The sequence below is a fragment of the Lonchura striata genome, chromosome 24 (assembly GCF_050655825.1).
Source record: "Lonchura striata isolate lonStrDom1 chromosome 24, ASM5065582v1, whole genome shotgun sequence".
Lineage (NCBI taxonomy): Eukaryota > Metazoa > Chordata > Aves > Passeriformes > Estrildidae > Lonchura > Lonchura striata.
Genome location: NC_140726.1, coordinates 8,846,777 through 8,863,988, shown reverse-complemented (window position 1 = coordinate 8,863,988; position 17,212 = coordinate 8,846,777). Strand labels below are relative to the sequence as shown.

Genomic DNA, 17,212 nt, shown 5'->3' with positions numbered 1-17,212 from the left:
CTGTCCCCTTCACAGCCTGGTTTGCAGCCAAAGCAGCGGAGGCAGGCAGTGAAACCCTCAGAAGGCACTAAAAGCCCCCGGAGGCACTAAAAGCCCCAGAAGGGCCCAGCAGCAGTGGCACAGGTGAAGAAAAGCCCGTGGGATGCTGTGCTGCCTGTTTCAGGGGGAAGCAGCAGCAGAGCAGGGCTGGGGTTCAGCTGCAGGAGGGGAGGTGCACCCCAGCAGCTCCAGGATGCGGTTTAGAGGCACAGCTGGGCTCGTTTACCACAACAGCCCCCACGCCCGAGCGGGGAGATGGCGAGATACGCACAGCACCAACCCCCAGCAGCCCCAAAACACACTCAGGGCTGCCTTCTCGCCTCCTGCAAGCCAGCTCTGCTGCAGGGACGCCTGCTCAGCCTCCTCCCCTGTGCTGGGAGAAGTTTGGACTGCTCTGGGTGTACACAGCTGAAATTTTGCTGCAAAAAATCCCTAAATTTTCCTACACCCCACTACTGCCACCACCATTTTGGGTATATCAATGCACAAGTTGGCCCCAGCATTTGCCCAGCCAGTGCCATCCCACACAGCAGGACCAGCACCCACCCAGGGGCAACAGCTCTGCCTCTGTGCTTGCCTGCACCAGGGGGATAGTTCTGTGTCCTTCCAGGGTGAGGTGACGCTGGCTGGCCCTGTCTGGTGTCTGTGCCCCGTTCTGGGGACTCAGACCACACGAGCTGTTTCTGCTTGGGGCTGGGGAGTGGAGACCTGGCCTTGCCATCCCAAATGCCATTCCCAGTGCTCAGATCCCTTCCCTGCCCACCTTCCCAGTGCCCACGTCCCCTCCCTGTGCACCTTCCCAGTGCCCAGCTCCCCTCCCTGTGCACATTCCCAGTGCCCACATCTCATCCCTGTGCACATTTCCAGTGCCCACGTCCCATCCCTGTGCACATTTCCAGTGCCCAGCTCCCTTCCCTGTGCACCTTCCCAGTGCCCAGCTCCCATCCCTGTGCACATTCCCAGTGCCTACATCCCATCCCTGTGCACCTTCCCAATGCCCAGCTCCCATCCCTGCCCACCTTCCCAGTGCCCAGCTCCCATCCCTGTGCACATTCCCAGTGCCCAGCTTCCCTCCCTGTGCACATTCCCAGTGCCCAGCTCCCATCCCTGTGCACATTCCCAGTGCCCAGCTCCCATCCCTGTGCACCTTCCCAGTGCCCACATCCCATCCCTGTGCACATTCCCAGTGCCCAGCTCCCTTCCCTGTGCACATTCCCCAGGAGCTGCACACAGCAGGTGGAGCAGGGGGCCTGTGGGACAGCTTCATCTTTAATGGCAGCAAGTCAGAAGTGCAAGAGGTGGTGGAAGGAGCACAGGGCTACGAGGAGCCCATCCTGGAGGGGCCTCCAGGCCACAGCAGCACGCTGATGGAGGCAGGCTCCGGGTCTTCTCACCTCACTTGCGGGCACGGGCGGGAGCCAGCCGGCTGTACTGCTCATCATCCCGCTCCCCCAGGGGCTGGCAGGGGGAAAAAAGGGGAGATGAGCCCAAAGGGTCCCTGCCCAGCCCTGGGAGGGTGAGCTGGGTCAGCCTGTGGCAGCATTCTCTCTGCACAGAGGTACTGAAGGTGTCCCCACACACATATGGAGGTGCTGAAGGTGTCCCCACACACACACTGGGATGCTGAAGGTGTCCCCACACAGACATGGAGGTGCTGAAGGTGTCCCCACACACACACTGGGATGCTGAAGGTGTCCCCACACAGACATGGAGGTGCTGAAGGTGTCCCCACACACACACTGGGATGCTGAAGGTGTCGCCACACACATGGAGGTGCTGAAGGTGACCCACACACTGGGGTGCCCCCACACTCACCTGGTAGAGCTCATTGGCGATCAGGTTCTGCCTGTCAGAAGCTGAAGGACGAAAGAAGGACAAGCTCAGGGACCAGGGGAGCCACCATGGGCAAGGTGGGGAACACTTACAAACAAACCCAAGAGCTGCTGCAGCCCCTGGGTGCCACACAGAGCCCCCAGAGGTGCCAGGCACAGCCCCTGGGTTGCTCCTGGCCCTCACCTCGTGAGGTGTGGCCCCTGTTGTGGCCAGTGATGCAGTACACGGCCACTGCCAGGAACAGCGTGGCCACCACGTCCGCGATGACGATGCCCGAGACGGTGGGAGCGTCCACCTCGATGCAGTTCTGGCACACTGCAAGCCCAAAGGACAGGGACACTGAGGGCAGGGGCACATCCAGAGGGCCTGGCCAGCTCTGCCAGCCCGATAGAGAGCAGCTGGCTTTGCTGTGTGACCCAGGGCAGGGGCACAAGCTGCCACGTGTCCCCCACTGTGGCAAGCACATTTCTCTCCTTCTCAAGATTCTTCACAGAGGTGCACAGAGAGAAATGAAAGAGAAAACAATTTCTATTTCTGCTCCTTGTTTTTCCTATGTAGAATGTGTTTAGAGAATTGTTTACCTGGGGTGATTGCGTGGTTGGATTCTGGTGAGGATTGTTTGAGCCTGGTGGCCAATCCAACCCACCTGGGGCTGGACTCTCAGAGAGGGGCATGAGTTGTGTTAGAGTCAGAGAAAGTAGTATGGAGTTTTACTATCCTCCTTTTATACAGTATATTAATGTATTTTAGCATAGTTATAATAAAGAAATCATTCAGCCTTCTGAATTGAGTCAGACATCAGCATTTCCTCCCATTGGGTTCGCCTGCTTTTACAATACCCCACAGTCGGTGTGGGGCCAGAGGAGCTGGTCCTGGCACTAAAGAGGGCTGCAGAGCTGTCACAGTGACACCACATGCAGAGGAACCCGCTGCAAACCGGTGGAGACACTCTCTGATGAAGAGAAATTCCCTCCAGACTTGGCTTGGGTGAAAACTGCAAGCAGCTGTGGCTGTGGAAAAGCAGAGCTGTGCAACACTTACTGCGATAGTGCACCTGGAGGCTGCTCCTTTTGCTTCCTGTTTCACACACGTAGAGGCCCCTGGGGTCGTCATAAACCCCGCTCAGGTCCAGCTGTGCCTCGTGTCCAACAGTGCTCCCATCTCTCCACCAGGTCATGTTCTTGCTGCCCTGATCTCGCACACATTCCAGGAACACCTTCCCGCTGAATTCCTTCACATAGATCTGCCCTGTGCCAGGAGAAAGGAGCAGAGAGCCTCACCTGAGTGATGGGCAGCAGTGCAGAGCTCCTTCATGGGGAGGAAGCATCACTTCAGGCTGTCCCAAAAACCCTGAGTGATGAACAGCAGTGCAGAGCTCCTTCATGGGGAGGAAGAATCACTTCAGGCTGTCCCAAAAAACCCTGAGTGATGGGCAGCAGTGCAGAGCTCCCTCATGGGGAGGAATCATCACTTCAGGCTGTCCCAAAAAACCCTGAGTGATGGGCAGCAGTGCAGAGCTCCTTCATGGGGAGGAATCATCACTTCAGGCTGTCCCAAAAAAGCCCTGAGTGATGGACAGCAGTGCAGAGCTCCCTCATGGGGAGGAATCATCACTTCAGGCTGTCCCAAAAAAGCCCTGAGTGATGGGCAGCAATGCAGAGCTCCTTCATGGGGAGGAAGCATCACTTCAGGCTGTCCCAAAAAACTCTGAGTGTTGAACAGCAGCGCAGAGCTTGCAGCTCCTTCATGGGGAGGAAGCATCACTTCAGGCTGTCCCAAAAAACCCTGAGTGATGAACAGCAGTGCAGAGCTCCCTCATGGGGAGGAATCATCACTTCAGGCTGTCCCAAAAAAGCCCTGAGTGATGGGCAGCAATGCAGAGCTCCTTCATGGGGAGGAAGCATCACTTCAGGCTGTCCCAAAAAACCCTGAGTGATGGGCAGCAATGCAGAGCTCCTTCATGGGGAGGAAGCATCACTTCAGGCTGTCCCAAAAACCCTGAGTGATGAACAGCAGTGCAGAGCTCCCTCATGGAGAGGAATCATCACTTCAGGCTGTCCCAAAAACCCTGAGTGATGGGCAGCAGTGCAGAGCTCCTTCATGGGGAGGAAGCATCACTTCAGACTGTCCCAAAAACCCTGAGTGATGAACAGCAGCACAAAGCTCGCAGCTCCTTCATGGGGAGGAATCATCACATCAGGCTGTCCCAAAAAAGCCCTGAGTGATGGGCAGCAATGCAGAGCTCCTTCATGGGGAGGAAGCATCACTTCAGGCTGTCCCAAAAAACCCTGAGTGATGGGCAGCAGTGCAGAGCTCCTTCATGGGGAGGAAGCATCACTTCAGACTGTCCCAAAAAACTCTGAGTGTTGAACAGCAGCGCAGAGCTTGCAGCTCCTTCATGGGGAGGAAGCATCACATCAGGCTGTCCCAAAAAACCCTGAGTGATGAACAGCAGAGCAGAGCTCCTTCATGGGGAGGAAGCATCACTTCAGACTGTCCCAAAAAACTCAGGGCAAAGCAGCTCGCCCATCCTCCTTGCCCTGATTCCTTTTTCCCCCGCCGACATTCCGACCTCCCCAAGCCCCGGGGTCGTTCCCAGCCCCGTCCCAGCGCATCCCGGCCCCGCGGCAGCGGGCTCACCTCGGACGCCGCAGCTGGCCGCGGCCAGGCTGGCCAGCAGCGCCCAGGCGCTCAGGGCCTTTCCCCCCGGCATGGCTCGGCGCTGGGGCTCTGTCCCGCTCCGGGACGCGCTGCTCACCACAAGGCACCGCCCGCCCGGGCTGCGTCGGGTACCGGATGCCGGGGGCTGAGCCTTCCTCCCTCCCCGAGGATGATGAGGGGCTCGGCGCCTGCCTCCTCACCCAGCACCCACGGAGCCCCGCAGGAGCCACCGAGCCCCCCATCTCCCTGTCCCCTGCAGCCACGGACCCTGACATCTACCAGCCAGGAGACAGTGCCCAGAATCATCACATCGCCATCTCAGTGACCCCATAACCCAGTCCCGATCTTCCCCAATCTCCGGTGTCCCCATAACCCAGTCCCGGTCCCCCATCTTCGGGTGTTTCCATAACCCAGTCCCGATCTCCCCATCTCAGTGACCCCATAACCCAATACCGATCTTCCCCAATCTTCGGTGTCCCCATAACCCAGCCACGATCTCCCCATCTCCGGGTGTCCCCATAACCCAGTCCCGGTCCCCCATCTTCGGGTGTTTCCATAACCCAATCCCAATCTCCCCATCTCAGTGACCCCATAACCCAGTCCCGATCTTCCCCAATCTCCGGTGTCCCCATAACCCAGTCCCGGTCCCCCATCTTCGGGTGTCCCCATAACCCAGTCCCGATCCCCATTTCCAGGTGACCCCATAACCCAGTCCCGATCTTCCCCAATCTCCCGTGTCCCCATAACCCAGTCCCAGTTCCCCCCATCTCCATGAACCCATAACTCAGTCCCGATTCCCCCCTCAATCTCCAGGTGACCCCATAACCCAGTCCCCATCCCCCATCTTCGGGTGTTTCCATAACTCAGTCCCGATCTCCCCATCTCAGTGACCCCATAACCCAATACCGATCTTCCCCAATCTTCAGTGTCCCCATAACCCAGTCCCGATCTTCCCCAATCTTCGGTGTCCCCATAACCCAGCCACAATCTCCCCATCTCCGGGTGTCTCCATAACCCAGTCTTGGTCCCCCCCGATCTCCATGACCCCACAGCCCAGTCCCGGTCCCCCATCTCCAGGTGTCCCCATAACCCAATCCCAATCCCCCTGCAATATCCGGGTGTCCCCATAACCCAGTCCCGGTCCCCCCCAATCTCCGAGTATCCCCATAACCCAATTCTGGTCCCCCCAAACTCCGGGGTCCCCATAACCCGATCCGCCCCCCGCCCCAATCTGTGGTGTCCCCATAACCCAAGTCCCGGTCCCCCCCAGTCTCCATGACCCCATAACCCAGTCCTGGTCCCTCATCTCCGGGTGTCTCCATATCCCAATCCCGATCCCCCCCAATATCCGGGTGTCCCCATAACCCAATCCCGATCCCCCCCGTCAATCTCCGGGTGTCCCCATATCCCAATCCCGATCCCCCCAATATCCGGGTGTCCCCATAACCCAGTCCTGATCCCCCCCGTCAATCTCCGGGTGTCCCCATATCCCAATCCCGATCCCCCCCATCTCCGGGTGTCCCCATAACCCAGTCCCGGTCCCCCAGTCTGTGGTGTCCCCGCGCGGTCTCGAACCCGCGGCCCCCGGGTCTCGCTCGCCGCGGTGCCGTGTCCCTCGCGGCCGCCGTAGGGCGCGCAGGCATGGCGGCGCGGGCGGGCTCGCTGGTGGCGGCCGTGCTGGCGCACTCGGGCCGCCTGGACAAGGAGCACCTGGGAGCCCGCGTCGGGCGCCTCTCCCGCCGCGTCGAGGAGCTCAAGGCAGGGGACGGGACGGGGAACAGAGGGGGCGCGGGGGAGACGCGGGGCCGGCGCTGCGGCTGAGCCGGTCGGGACTGGGTGCCCAGCCCGGGGTCAGGCCGGGTGCCCAGCCCTGGTTTGGACCCGTGTCCAGCCCTGGGTCAGCTGGATCGGGGTGTCCAGCCCTGGATCAGCTGGATCGGGGTGTCCAGCCCTGGGTCAGCTCGGGTGTCCAGCCCTGGTTTGGACCCGTGTCCAGCCCTGGGTCAGCTGGGGTGTCCAGCCCTGGGTCAGCTCGGGTGTCCAGCCCTGGATCAGCTGGATCGGGGTGTCCAGCCCTGGGTCAGCTCGGGTGTCCAGCCCTGGTGTCCAGCCCTGGGTCAGCTCGGGTGTCCAGCCCTGGTGTCCAGCCCTGGATCAGCTGGATCGGGGTGTCCAGCCCTGGGTCAGCTCGGGTGCCCAGCCCTGGTGTCCAGCCCTGGTTTGGACCCGTGTCCAGCCCTGGGTCAGCTGGATCAGTGTGCCCAGCCTTGGTTCAGCCCTGGGTGTTCAGCCCTGCTCCATCCTGGGTGCCCAGCACTGGCCAGTGGTGCCCAGCCCTGGTTTGCCCCGGGGTGCCCAGCCCTGGTCAGTGGTGCCCAGCCCTGCTCCATCCCCAGCCCTGGTCAGTGGTGCCCAGCCTGGCTCCATCCTGGGTGCCCAGCCCTGGTCAGTGGTGCCCAGCCCTGGTCAATGGTGCCCAGCCCTGGTCAGTGATGACCAGCCCTCTCCATCCTGGGTGCCCAGCCCTGGTCAGTGGTGCCCAGCCGTGGTCAGTGATGCCCAGCCCTACTCCATCCCGCGGTGCCCAGCCGTGGTCAGTGATGCCCAGCCCTACTCCATCCCGCGGTGCCCAGCCCTGCCAGGCTCTCTCAGCCCATCCTGTCCCTCTGCCGCCGAGGTGACGCTGTTGTGCTGCTGGCTGTCCTCAGGGGGAGGTGTGCACCATGATCAACAAGAAGTACAGCGAGTTCCTGCCCAGCATGCAGAGCGCAGAGGACCTGGTGGCACAGGTGGAGGGGCTGGCCGACAGCATCGACCTGCTCAAGGCGGGCATCGAGAACGAGGTGACTCCCAGGGGGGACATTCTGCTCATTTCATCCCAGTTCGGAGCCCCCCGCCCCATCGTGGGGTGTTTGGTCACAGCCACAAACCTGCCAGAGCTCAGGGAGTGTCTGCACAGCACTTTGGTGGTGGGATTTTGGGGTTTGTAGCAGGACTCGGTATCCTGGGCGTCCCTTCCAGCTCAGGAGGTTCTGTGATTCTGGGATCCCTGGGTGATATCAGCCCTAAAGAATGCCTTGAGGTGACACCAGGGTGTACATTAAGGGCTGGCATTAAGGGTTTGTCACTCTTGTGTGGGTGGAAAAGTGTGTCACAGCGTCCTTCAGAGAGCAGGACAGGGGCAGGGGGTGGGACACAGCAATAAAAAGGGTGGAGTTTTTTCCTCCTCACCAAATCATTCTATGAACAGAAATAAATAAGTGAAATTGAAGAGGAGGATGTGTGTGCTAGGCAATGCTGTCAGTGAACTGAGATCTGCTGCTCTTTTAGGTGCAGCGAGATCTGAACGTCGCCGTTGCTGAGTTCACAGAGCTGAAGCAGCAGCTGGAGAGGGACACCCTGGTCCTGAGCGTCCTGAAAAAGCTGCAGGAGGTGAGGAGGGGAGCAGGATAATCCTGTCCTCAGTGTGAGGCATTGTTCTGTATTGTTTTGGATGAGTGTCTGCAGCTTAGAGATTTGGGTGAGTGTCTAGTTTAGAGATTTGGGTGTCTGTAGCTTACAGGTTTGGGTGAGTGTCTGCAGTTTGCAGGTTTGGATGAGTGTCTGTAGTTTAGAAATTTGGGTGTCTGTAGTTCAGAAATTTGAGTGAGTGTCTGTAGTCTAGAGATTTGGGTGTCTGTAGCTTACAGATTTGGGAGAGTGTAACTTCCCAGTTTGGGTGAGTGTCTGCAGCTTACAGGTTTGGGTGAGTGTCTGTAGCTTCCCAGTTTGAATGAGTGTCTGCAGCCTTAGAGATTTGGGTGAGTGTAGTTTAGAGATTTGGGTGAGTGTCTGCAGCTTAGAGGTTTGAGTGTCTGCAGTGTCAGAGCAGAGCTGCAGTGACACCCACGTGTGTTTGGCCTTTGCAGTTTGATACAGCTATCAAGGAGTGCAGCTCTGCCCTGCAGGAAAAGCAGTATGTGACAGCAGCTCAGCAGCTGGAGCAGGTAGCAGTGCCCCTTGGCAGGGTGCTGAAGGCACTGGGTTGGTTCCAGAGGATGCTTTTCCCTGGCAGGGGCAGTGCTGACCCGAGCTGTGTCTGCTCTCCCCCAGGCACGGAGCAGCCTCCGGAGCCTGGAGTCCCGCAGGGGCTTTGAGCTGAAGATCCTGAAGGCCCTGGGCACAGAGCTCACAGTGCAGACACAGAACATGATCTACCATCTCGGGGAGGAGTGGCAGAAGCTCATTGTGTGGAAGCTTCCCCCTTCCAAAGGTACTCACAGGGTTTTTTTCACTCTTTGTACCCCACTGAAGTGCTGTTTTCACCTGCAAGGTGGGAAACTGTTGGGCTGAGGGCGGAGGGTAGATCTTTGCTGTGCCCTGTGAGAGGCCTGGCTGTGCTTTGGTGCAGGAAGCAGCAGCCTGGAGGCCCTGGTGCTCTCGGAGCTGCACTTGCACACGCTGCCACCCCAGGACGAGGACGCTGCTGTGCCACCCGTGGCTGCCGTGCTGCAGGCCTTGGCTGTCCTGGGGGAGCTGCACTCCAAGCTCAAAGATTTTGGTAAGACAGACCCCAGAAACAGCCCCAATAGCTCAGGGGGATACTTCAGGCTTGTTTTAACGTGGAGAGTGAGAGCCACCTCACTCCAGCAGGACACTGGAAAACTTCTTCCTCTACTGGCTTGTGTTTCCCACTGAGGTGAATGCTGTGGCTCTTACTGATAGGAAAATGTTTATTCCCATTATCTACCTGGAATTATTTCTCTTTTCCTGACAATTGAGTGTATTTTTCATCTATGACTATGTGGTTTCATAGCCTAATGCTTGAGGAGTTTTACCTCATTAGTAACTCCCTGATAGAGCAGGTCAAGGGATTATTCCTCCCACTTCTTGCAGTCTCTAAATCCAGAGCAGTCAGGGCTGGCTCTCACTGGAGCAGTGTGCTGTTGGAAAACCTCTGTTTTTCCCTTTCCTCAGGCCAGTTGTTGCTGCAGTACATCCTGAAGCCACTGATCTCACACCCATCTCTGGAGCCAGTGCTAGAGGAGCAGCCAGATGTGTTCATCCTGAGGTTCAGGTCCCAGGAGCTCGCTCTGGACGAGTCCTCTCCCATGGAGGTGTTTGACAAGATCAAGCTGGTGTTTGAAGTTCTGCACAAACACCTGCTAAGTATGTAGCTCCTCTCTTCTGGAGTTACTTGTGATCAGTACCTTATTCATTTCATGAGGGTTTTCTAGAATACCTGATTGTTAATCAGCATTATGTGCAAGGAGAATGGAGGGAAGGCTTTGAACTGATGGAGGGTCTGGCCCAGGAAGCAGCTGTATTCAGATCTGTTTCTCCTCCCTGGGATGCAGATGTGCCTCTGGAGCAGCCTGGGGAGGGCAGAAAGGAAGGCAGAGTCACCCTGGCAGAGCTGCTGGGGGAGCTCATCTGGGAGGAGCTCTCAGACTGCCTCATCCACAACTGCCTGGTGAACTCCATCCCAACCAACAGCAGCAAACTGGAGCAGTACAAAGAGGTGGGTCCCAAAAAGCCCCTCAGGTTTGAACACAGAGCCCAGGCACTCCAGTGGGATGGCATCCAGTGCTTAATGTTCTCCAAAACCTCTTTGCTTTCGGCCTTTATACCCAATTTAACTTTGTTCCCTGATTTTTGGAGACTTTGGTAACATGGAACACATCTGCTCTCCTCAGGTGATCGAGTCCACAGAGGAGTTTGAGAAGGCCCTGAAGAAGATGGAGTTTTTGAAGGAAGACACCACTGCCTTGCTGAAATACGCCTGCAATGTCGATTCCCACTTTGCCAACAAGAAGTGCCAGGATGTGATCATGGCAGCCAGGAGCCTGATGACCTCAGAAATCCACAACACTGTGAAGGTGACTGGGGATGCCTCACGCAGTTTTTCCATCTGGAAAACAATCTCTAAATTTTTTTAATAGAGCTGCAGTGTTGTGTTTATCTCAAGCCTTCAACCTGTGCTTTCTAATCTTGCAGATTCTCCTTTCAGAGCTTGTTTATCTTGTGTTTATCTTGTTTATCTATACCTCTGCCACTGAGTGCTTTCTAATCTTGCAGATTCTCCTTTCAGAGCTCCAAGTTCCCTCTCTCTTGCTTTCCCTCAGATCTCACCCGATTCCAGCGTCGCCCTCCCGGAGCTCCCTGACCCTGGCTCAGGAGACCAGGTGGAAGTGGCCAGAGCCTGCAGGCTGCTGCCCAGTGGCACAGGGAGCGTGGGGAGTGAGAGCAGGCTGAGCCCCTTCACCCTGTGCCTGCCCTCCTGCCGCATCAGCTGCTCCGTGCAGCAGCTGGTGCAGCTGGCTTACCACACCCTGCTGGAGGCCACCGCCAGCACCGACCTCTGGTAGGAGTTCTTTGGCATTCCTGAGCTAGCATTGTTCACCAAAGCAATGCTTATTTATTTAGGAATGTGTCTGTCAGCCTCTAGCAACACCCAGCGTCTGGTAATAGATTTAAAGAACTTTAAAGAACAGAGAATACTGAAAATTAGACTCAGACATTGCTCTTGTTTTGGCTGGAGGATGTGTCTCTGGGTTTGGGCAGGAGACTGACACTGCTGCAGGCTGTTCCTTCAGGTTTTTAGAAAAATCAGTTGTTTAGAAAAATCAAACCCATCTCTTTTTGCCAAAGCCAAGTGCTGGCCTCAGTGTGAGCAGAGTTCTTGCTGTCTTTGTGCTGGTGAAAGCAAAGAACTCCAGCCCTGCAGCTGGCAGGGCTCTTGGGGAAAAGCAAACAGGATCCACATAAACTTAACTTTAACCACAGCCCTGAAGCAGGAGCGTTGCCCAGGTAACAGCTGCCCTCGAGGGGCAGGGACAGGGCTGAGTGTTCCTGCACACCTGGACGGGCAGGGACAGGGTCCCCTTTGTTCTGGGCTTTCAGGGACCTCCCTCCCACACTGAGCCTCAAGGTCACCACAGCCTTTGAGAGCTTTCCATAGTGTTGACAGAGCTGTCATTGATCCTGACAATCCCCTCTTTGTGCCAGTGCTTCACTGCTCAGAAAACCTTGTTGTGGGGCAGGCTGAGGGTCAGCTGTGAGCGGGACATTAATGCCAGGCTGACAGGAGCCCTCTTCTCCTTGTAGCTGTGTGCAGCTCTTCGACTGTGTCAGGAACATCTTCCAGCTCTTCTGTGAGGTCGTGCCCACATACCACAGGTGATTGCGTCCATATTTCCTGTTCTGAGGGGGAATGCTGCTGTTGGAACAGTCTCACTTCTCCAATACAGCTCCACCAGCAAAAATCAACTCCTCAATCTCTAATTTAGCCATACCTGTGCAAAGCAGGTGCTTGAGAGTTTCTGTGTTGTCAATCTTAGCATCAAGGGTGTGGGTGAAGTTCTCACATGGCTGTAGTTGTTTCCAGCCACATAACTTTGACCTCAGATCTGATGCACAGATTTTTCATCACGTTTCTCCTGTGTAAAAAAGAGCAGCAGTGAAGATGGGAAGTTCACAATCCTGTCAGAGATCTTCAGTCCCTTGTCCTCACTGTGAATTTGCTCTAACAAAATACATTCCTGTTTGAAAGTCCATGGCTGGAAGCAGTGTGGGATAACACAGGGTTCAAACGCCTCAGTGCCATTTCAGACTTTTCCTGCCAGTTCCTGAGGGGATGTAAGAGGTTAAATGTTTTTACTCTGATGTCAGTCAGGCCTTGCCAGCACCATCTGCTGACAGACCGTGCGTTTCTCTGGGATAGACACCACCATTCTTTTTAACAGAACCAACTCTAAACAAACCCATTCCTCCTTTTCCCTTCTTGCTGGGCCAGGGAGAACCTGCAGAAGCTGCCCCAGCTGGCTGCCATCCACCACAACAACTGCATGTACATCGGCCACCACCTGCTCACCCTGGGCCACCAGTTCCGCTACCGCAGCACCAGCGTGCTGAGCAGCGGGGCTGCCACCTTCGTGGACCTGGTGCCTGCCTTCAGGAGGCTGGGTAATGTCCCACTCGCCCTCTGGGATTGTGCCTGTGGGTCACCTGGCAGCTTGTGGGAATCCAGGGCTTCCCTCTGGCTGCCCTGGCAGGTCTGGGACCCTGGTAGGGGTCAGGAACCCATGAACAGAGATCACAGACAGTGTCTCTGGGGGCTCTGTACAGAGCCCCCAGAGACACTGGCTGTGATCTCTGTCCATGGAAAAGAGTTTTCAATCCTACAGGATGAATTACCAGCTCTGAGTGTTTGATATCAGTAATAATTAAGTGTGGCACGGGTGCAAAAGTAAAATTTTAGGATTCTAGATGAGGGGTCCAAAGGGGACAAGATGGGGGAAATTGGGTGTGCCTTGTCCTTTTTCTCCTTCTTCATGCCCTCCATGTCTCACTGTGGTGTTGGCATTTTTCTGTTGGTTCAGGCTGGGGACACACTGTCCAACGTAGGTGACAGATATTGGCACGTTCTTGTAAATGCAGCCCAGGGAGTTTCTGGTATTGAATGTTTGTCACATCCCACTGAGGGCAGAGCCCCACACGCTGCCCTGCAGGACAGAGCTGGGCAGGGCAGCAGAACATGTGAGAGATCAACAGAATAAACAACCTGGAAACAGCACAGACCAATTCTGGCTTCTGCTTTGGCAGGGGGCTGACAGACAGAGACTTTCTACAATCTCAGAATCATCAATAGCTCAGATTCTGACAGCAGCTCAGCCTGGCATTTGCTGCTCAGTGCTGTCATGGAGCTGTGGCTGCTCACACTGCCAGCAGTGGGTTGCTGGTTTTTGGACAAGTGGCAGAAATATTTTCTGAGTTAGGGAGTTTTGGCTCTTTGAAACCCAAATGTTCTTGTGAACTTAGTCCCAAGAACAGCTCAATATCCAGTGTATCACTGGGATCTGCTGCTCAGTCTTTTGATATTTTCATTCGTTATTCCACAGAAATAAATTCATAGATGAGTTTGTGTGAGCTGACAGGAGTCATCCACAATTCATTCTGCCACCCTGCTTTTTTCCAGCAGTGTTGTAGCAATGCAAGCTGCACAAGAGCTCACTGGTTAAACTGGCTCTGGGAGACTGTTTGGAGACTGGAAATATGATTAAAAATAAAACATTATAGCAAGTTCATTATTCAGCACTTACAGTCATAAATAGGCAGAGCAAATAGAGTAATGGTTTAATTGCTTCTCTCTGCTTGTTTTGCTCCTAAAGGGATGGAGTGTTTTCTGGCCCAGATGCGAGTGCAGAAGGGAGAAATCTTGGAGAGGCTCTCAAGTGCCAGGAATTTTTCCAACATGGATGACGAGGAGAATTACTGTGCAGCAAATAAAGCCATAAAGCAGGTGAGGAAGGCAGAGAAAGAACAGCCCAGTGCCTGCAGGTATCCTGGGGAGGGTGCAGTGTGGAATCTCAGCCCTGACAGCTGTGCAACTGCTAGAAAACCTATTTTCTGATGGGATGGTTTGGTTTTTTTTTGTCCTGGGCTGTGTCTTCAGCAGGATTGCTCCATTGTTTCTCCCCATTTGCACTCACCTGATCCCCTGGTGCCTTTCCCAGGGCTCTGTGTGGTGTCACACTCAGCTGTTGCCTTGCAGGTGCTGCACCAGCTGAGGAGGCTGGGCATGGTGTGGCAGGACGTGCTCCCTGTGAACGTGTACTGCAAGGCCATGGGGGCCTTGCTGAACACAGCCCTGGCAGAGATTGTCACCAGGATTGCTGCCCTGGAGGTAACAGCCATGGGGGGTGCTGGGGACAGCGTTTGTCACCTCCAGAAACTCTCCCCAAAATCACATTTCAGGGGAGCAGTTTGTTCACACAGAAGTTATAACTACGTGTCCATGGGAAATGTTCACAATCCCAATTTGTCATTTCACTTGGCACTCCAAAAATAAGCCTCACTTCTGCTCTGTTCATTTTTTTCCCCATTGCAGGATATCTCTGCAGAGGATGCAGACAGGCTGTACTCACTCTGCAGGATCATGGTGGAGGAGGGACCCCAAGTTTTCACCCCTCTGCTTGACAAAGACAAAAATAAGAAGTACCAAGAGGAGGTTCCAGTCTATGTGCAAAAGTGGATGACATTCAAGGAGCTGATGATCATCCTGCAGGCCAACCTGCAGGAAATCGTGGATCAGTAGGTGTTTTCCTTGCCAGCTGCTTCTCCAGACCTGTGCCAGGCAGCTGCAGGTCAGAGGAAGAGCAGGAATTTCCCTTTTCCAGAGGAAAGGGTCAGGATCAGCTGCTGGCACAGGTCCTTGGGGGCTTGTTTGAGGTGTCATTTCTGGGCAGGTTGGTGACATAAAGCTCTCCCTGTCTCCCATCCAGGTGGGCAGATGGCAAGGGGCCCCTGGCAGAGGAATTTTCGGCAGCTGAGGTGAAGAGCCTGATCCGAGCCCTGTTCCAGAACACAGAGAGGAGAGCAGCAGCCCTGGCCAAGATCAAGTGACTCCAGTTTACATCTTGTGACACAGCAAGAGCAAACTGACACTTCCAAATACTTTATTTGACCTTTCTTATTTGTACTGCTCTGGAAAACTTTGGGATTGGGTAAGTGCTTCCTGGAGCTTGCCTGCCTGGGGAAGGAGCATTTCCTGCTCGCTGTTCTGTAACCTCATCTCAGGCTGGGCCCTTTCAGTGCTCACTGGGACTCTTCTATGCACTTCTACAGCCCCTCTGTGACCTCTTCTGTCCCTCAAACCACACATGGAACCCACAGACTTGGAAAGGTTTTGTTGTCCCTCCAGGAAGTGCCAAACCTTCCCACCTCAGCTTCCCCTGAGGAGCAGACCTCAAGGGAGAGGCACTTCAGAGGGGGATGTGGGGAAAGGAGGGCCTGTGCTGGGTGAACCATTGGTCAGGTCACAGGATTTCTCACAAGCAGGAAAATTCTCCTATTTCTCATGGAAAATACCTTCAAAGTGATTTAGAGATTTTCAATGTCCCTTTGCCAACTGCAGAAGCCAGTTCAGCTCCTTCCTTTATGTTTGTGTTGGCTGTGAACTTCATAACTTTGTCTTTTCAGTGTTTTATTTTCTGTCCTTCAAGAATGATGAGAGAAATGTAAACCAACATAAAAAGGGAATGAAAGGTGCACTCACAGCATTAAGTCACAAAAGTCTGTTTGACACTTGAATTATTGTACATTTCTTTATCTGAAAAACTCACTGAGAGTGTTCAGACCTCAGCCCAGAGACCAAGGTGCTGCAAACATGGAGCAAAGTCCTTCCTGCCCTGTAGTGCTTAGAAGAGTTTCAGTCACAGTTTAATGTTTTAATCTGTTGTCTTCTGTTGTCTCCTTGTCATTGGCACTTCTGTCCCACTCCTGTTTCCCTTTCCAGGCATTTGTGCAGGGCCTGAGGCTTTCCTGTCACCCCAGTCCTTGCAGAACCCTTGTGTTTCTATGTTTTCCCCCTCCCAGCGTTCCCAGAACATCTCATGGGATCCCCTGCCCCTTCAAACCCAGTCATCCAAAAATGTCTATTTTGAAAAACACTTCTCCCGTTGATTGTTCACAGAGTTGTAATTTGCTATTTTCTTTAATAAACTATTTATACTGAGCATGTCTGGGCTCTGTTTGGGTTACAGAGGCAGGAGGAGCCAGTGCTGGGCTGTTCTTCACTTGTGGGAAGGGCAGAGTGCTGCTTGTGGAGTCTCTCCTGATTTCTAGTGGACCTGAGAAAATCAATAAAAAAGGAAACAAAAAAAGCAACCAGGATCATAAAAAAGGTGGAAAACCATGAAGCCTTGTGCATCCAGGGAAGGAGTCCAGCAGGATCCTGGGGTTTGTCTGAGGAGCCAGCAAGGCTGGGCACCAAAGCCCCCAGCTGGGTTTGCCAAGGCCATCCCCCCACCAAGGGCAGCCCACCTGAGGTGGCTGAGCTGCTGGCAGAGCAGGGTGCCCAGGCAGGGATTCCAGTGCCCGTGGCACACCAGGAGCCAGCCATGATGTGCTTCCAGCTGTGCTTCCAGCAGGGAATTCACTGTGTTGATCCTGAAAGACACTGAAGGCATTCCATTGTAGACAATCTGGGAGCTCCCTCCCTCTGCGCAGGGTCGTGCACGGCCAAAAAGCCACCCTGAACCCCAGGGAAAAACCACCTGAGGAATTGGGAACGCTGAATGAGCCCAGCCAGAGGGGTCACGGGCAAAGCAGTCCTGGGAGAGTTGCCTTTGCTGTGGGATCCCTCCGTGCAGCAAAGCTGCAGTGCTGGGGTTCAGCAGCACTCCAGGGAAAAGCAAAACTGCAAAGTGCATCAGGGACTGACTTCTAAAGAGCGTGTTTTCTCAGCACCAATTACTCAGCACCAATTACTCAGATCTCAACACCAATTACTCAGCATCAATTACTCAGAGCTCAGCACCCAAAGCCCAGAGCCCTCCCGCTCCTAAGGCCACCAGCAGCTCACCCACCGTGCCCCGGGCTCGGCTCTCCAATGGAGCATGGATGAATTTTTAATGCCATTTAACCACAGGATCTCCCATGAATGTTTCATGACCTGCCCTGCAGGTTCAGGTTCTCCCTCGGAGCAGCACCAGGTGTGTCGTGGCACAAACCCGCCCTGTGCTGGGCAGCTGCTGTGGAAACGGGGGGTTTGGGGTTGGTTTGGATTGTTTTTCTCCAAGCTCCCTGTGTCAATAACAGTTCAGACCAGAAAAGCTGCAAATATCCCCCAAATCACACCCTGGCTCAGCGCCTGAGCCTTTCCCGTGCCTCTGGAGCATCCCGGGAGGACTGTAGATGG

General features: G+C 55.0%; 2 protein-coding genes across 2 annotated transcripts; one reads left to right on the top strand and one right to left on the bottom strand.

Annotated features, from left to right (window-relative positions):
* Positions 1-1,287: 1,287 nt before the first annotated feature.
* On the bottom strand, positions 1,288-4,803 carry LOC110470410 (T-cell surface glycoprotein CD3 gamma chain). Its single transcript, XM_021530017.4, has 5 exons — positions 4,513-4,803; positions 2,914-3,120; positions 2,056-2,187; positions 1,855-1,895; positions 1,288-1,497 (listed from the first exon to the last, which is right to left on the bottom strand). The coding sequence occupies exons 1-5, from the start codon at positions 4,583-4,585 to the stop codon at positions 1,435-1,437; spliced, it is 516 nt and encodes a 171-aa protein (XP_021385692.3). The 5' UTR covers positions 4,586-4,803; the 3' UTR covers positions 1,288-1,434.
* A 1,358-nt stretch (positions 4,804-6,161) lies between these two features.
* On the top strand, positions 6,162-16,030 carry ZW10 (zw10 kinetochore protein). The gene is made up of 16 exons (XM_021530012.3): positions 6,162-6,291; positions 7,242-7,376; positions 7,864-7,965; positions 8,442-8,519; positions 8,626-8,785; positions 8,924-9,073; positions 9,490-9,681; positions 9,870-10,033; positions 10,209-10,391; positions 10,638-10,876; positions 11,620-11,691; positions 12,308-12,477; positions 13,683-13,813; positions 14,066-14,197; positions 14,402-14,604; positions 14,796-16,030. The coding sequence occupies exons 1-16, from the start codon at positions 6,175-6,177 to the stop codon at positions 14,914-14,916; spliced, it is 2,349 nt and encodes a 782-aa protein (XP_021385687.2). The 5' UTR covers positions 6,162-6,174; the 3' UTR covers positions 14,917-16,030.
* The last annotated feature ends 1,182 nt before the right edge of the window (positions 16,031-17,212 follow it).

Bases quoted from the DNA above. Each gene is read 5' to 3' on its own strand.
- ZW10 (XM_021530012.3), top strand. From the start codon at position 6,175: ATGGCGGCGCGGGCGGGCTCGCTGGTGGCGGCCGTGCTGGCGCACTCG. The intron at 10,034-10,208 runs GTGGGTCCCAAA...TGCTCTCCTCAG, and splicing joins AACTGGAGCAGTACAAAGAG to GTGATCGAGTCCACAGAGGA. The intron at 10,392-10,637 runs GTGACTGGGGAT...GCTTTCCCTCAG, and splicing joins AAATCCACAACACTGTGAAG to ATCTCACCCGATTCCAGCGT.
- LOC110470410 (XM_021530017.4), bottom strand. From the start codon at position 4,585: ATGCCGGGGGGAAAGGCCCTGAGCGCCTGGGCGCTGCTGGCCAGCCTG. The intron at 3,121-4,512 runs GTGAGCCCGCTG...CTCCTGGCACAG, and splicing joins GGCCAGCTGCGGCGTCCGAG to GGCAGATCTATGTGAAGGAA. The intron at 1,498-1,854 runs GTGAGTGTGGGG...TCCCCCTGCCAG, and splicing joins TCGCCAATGAGCTCTACCAG to CCCCTGGGGGAGCGGGATGA.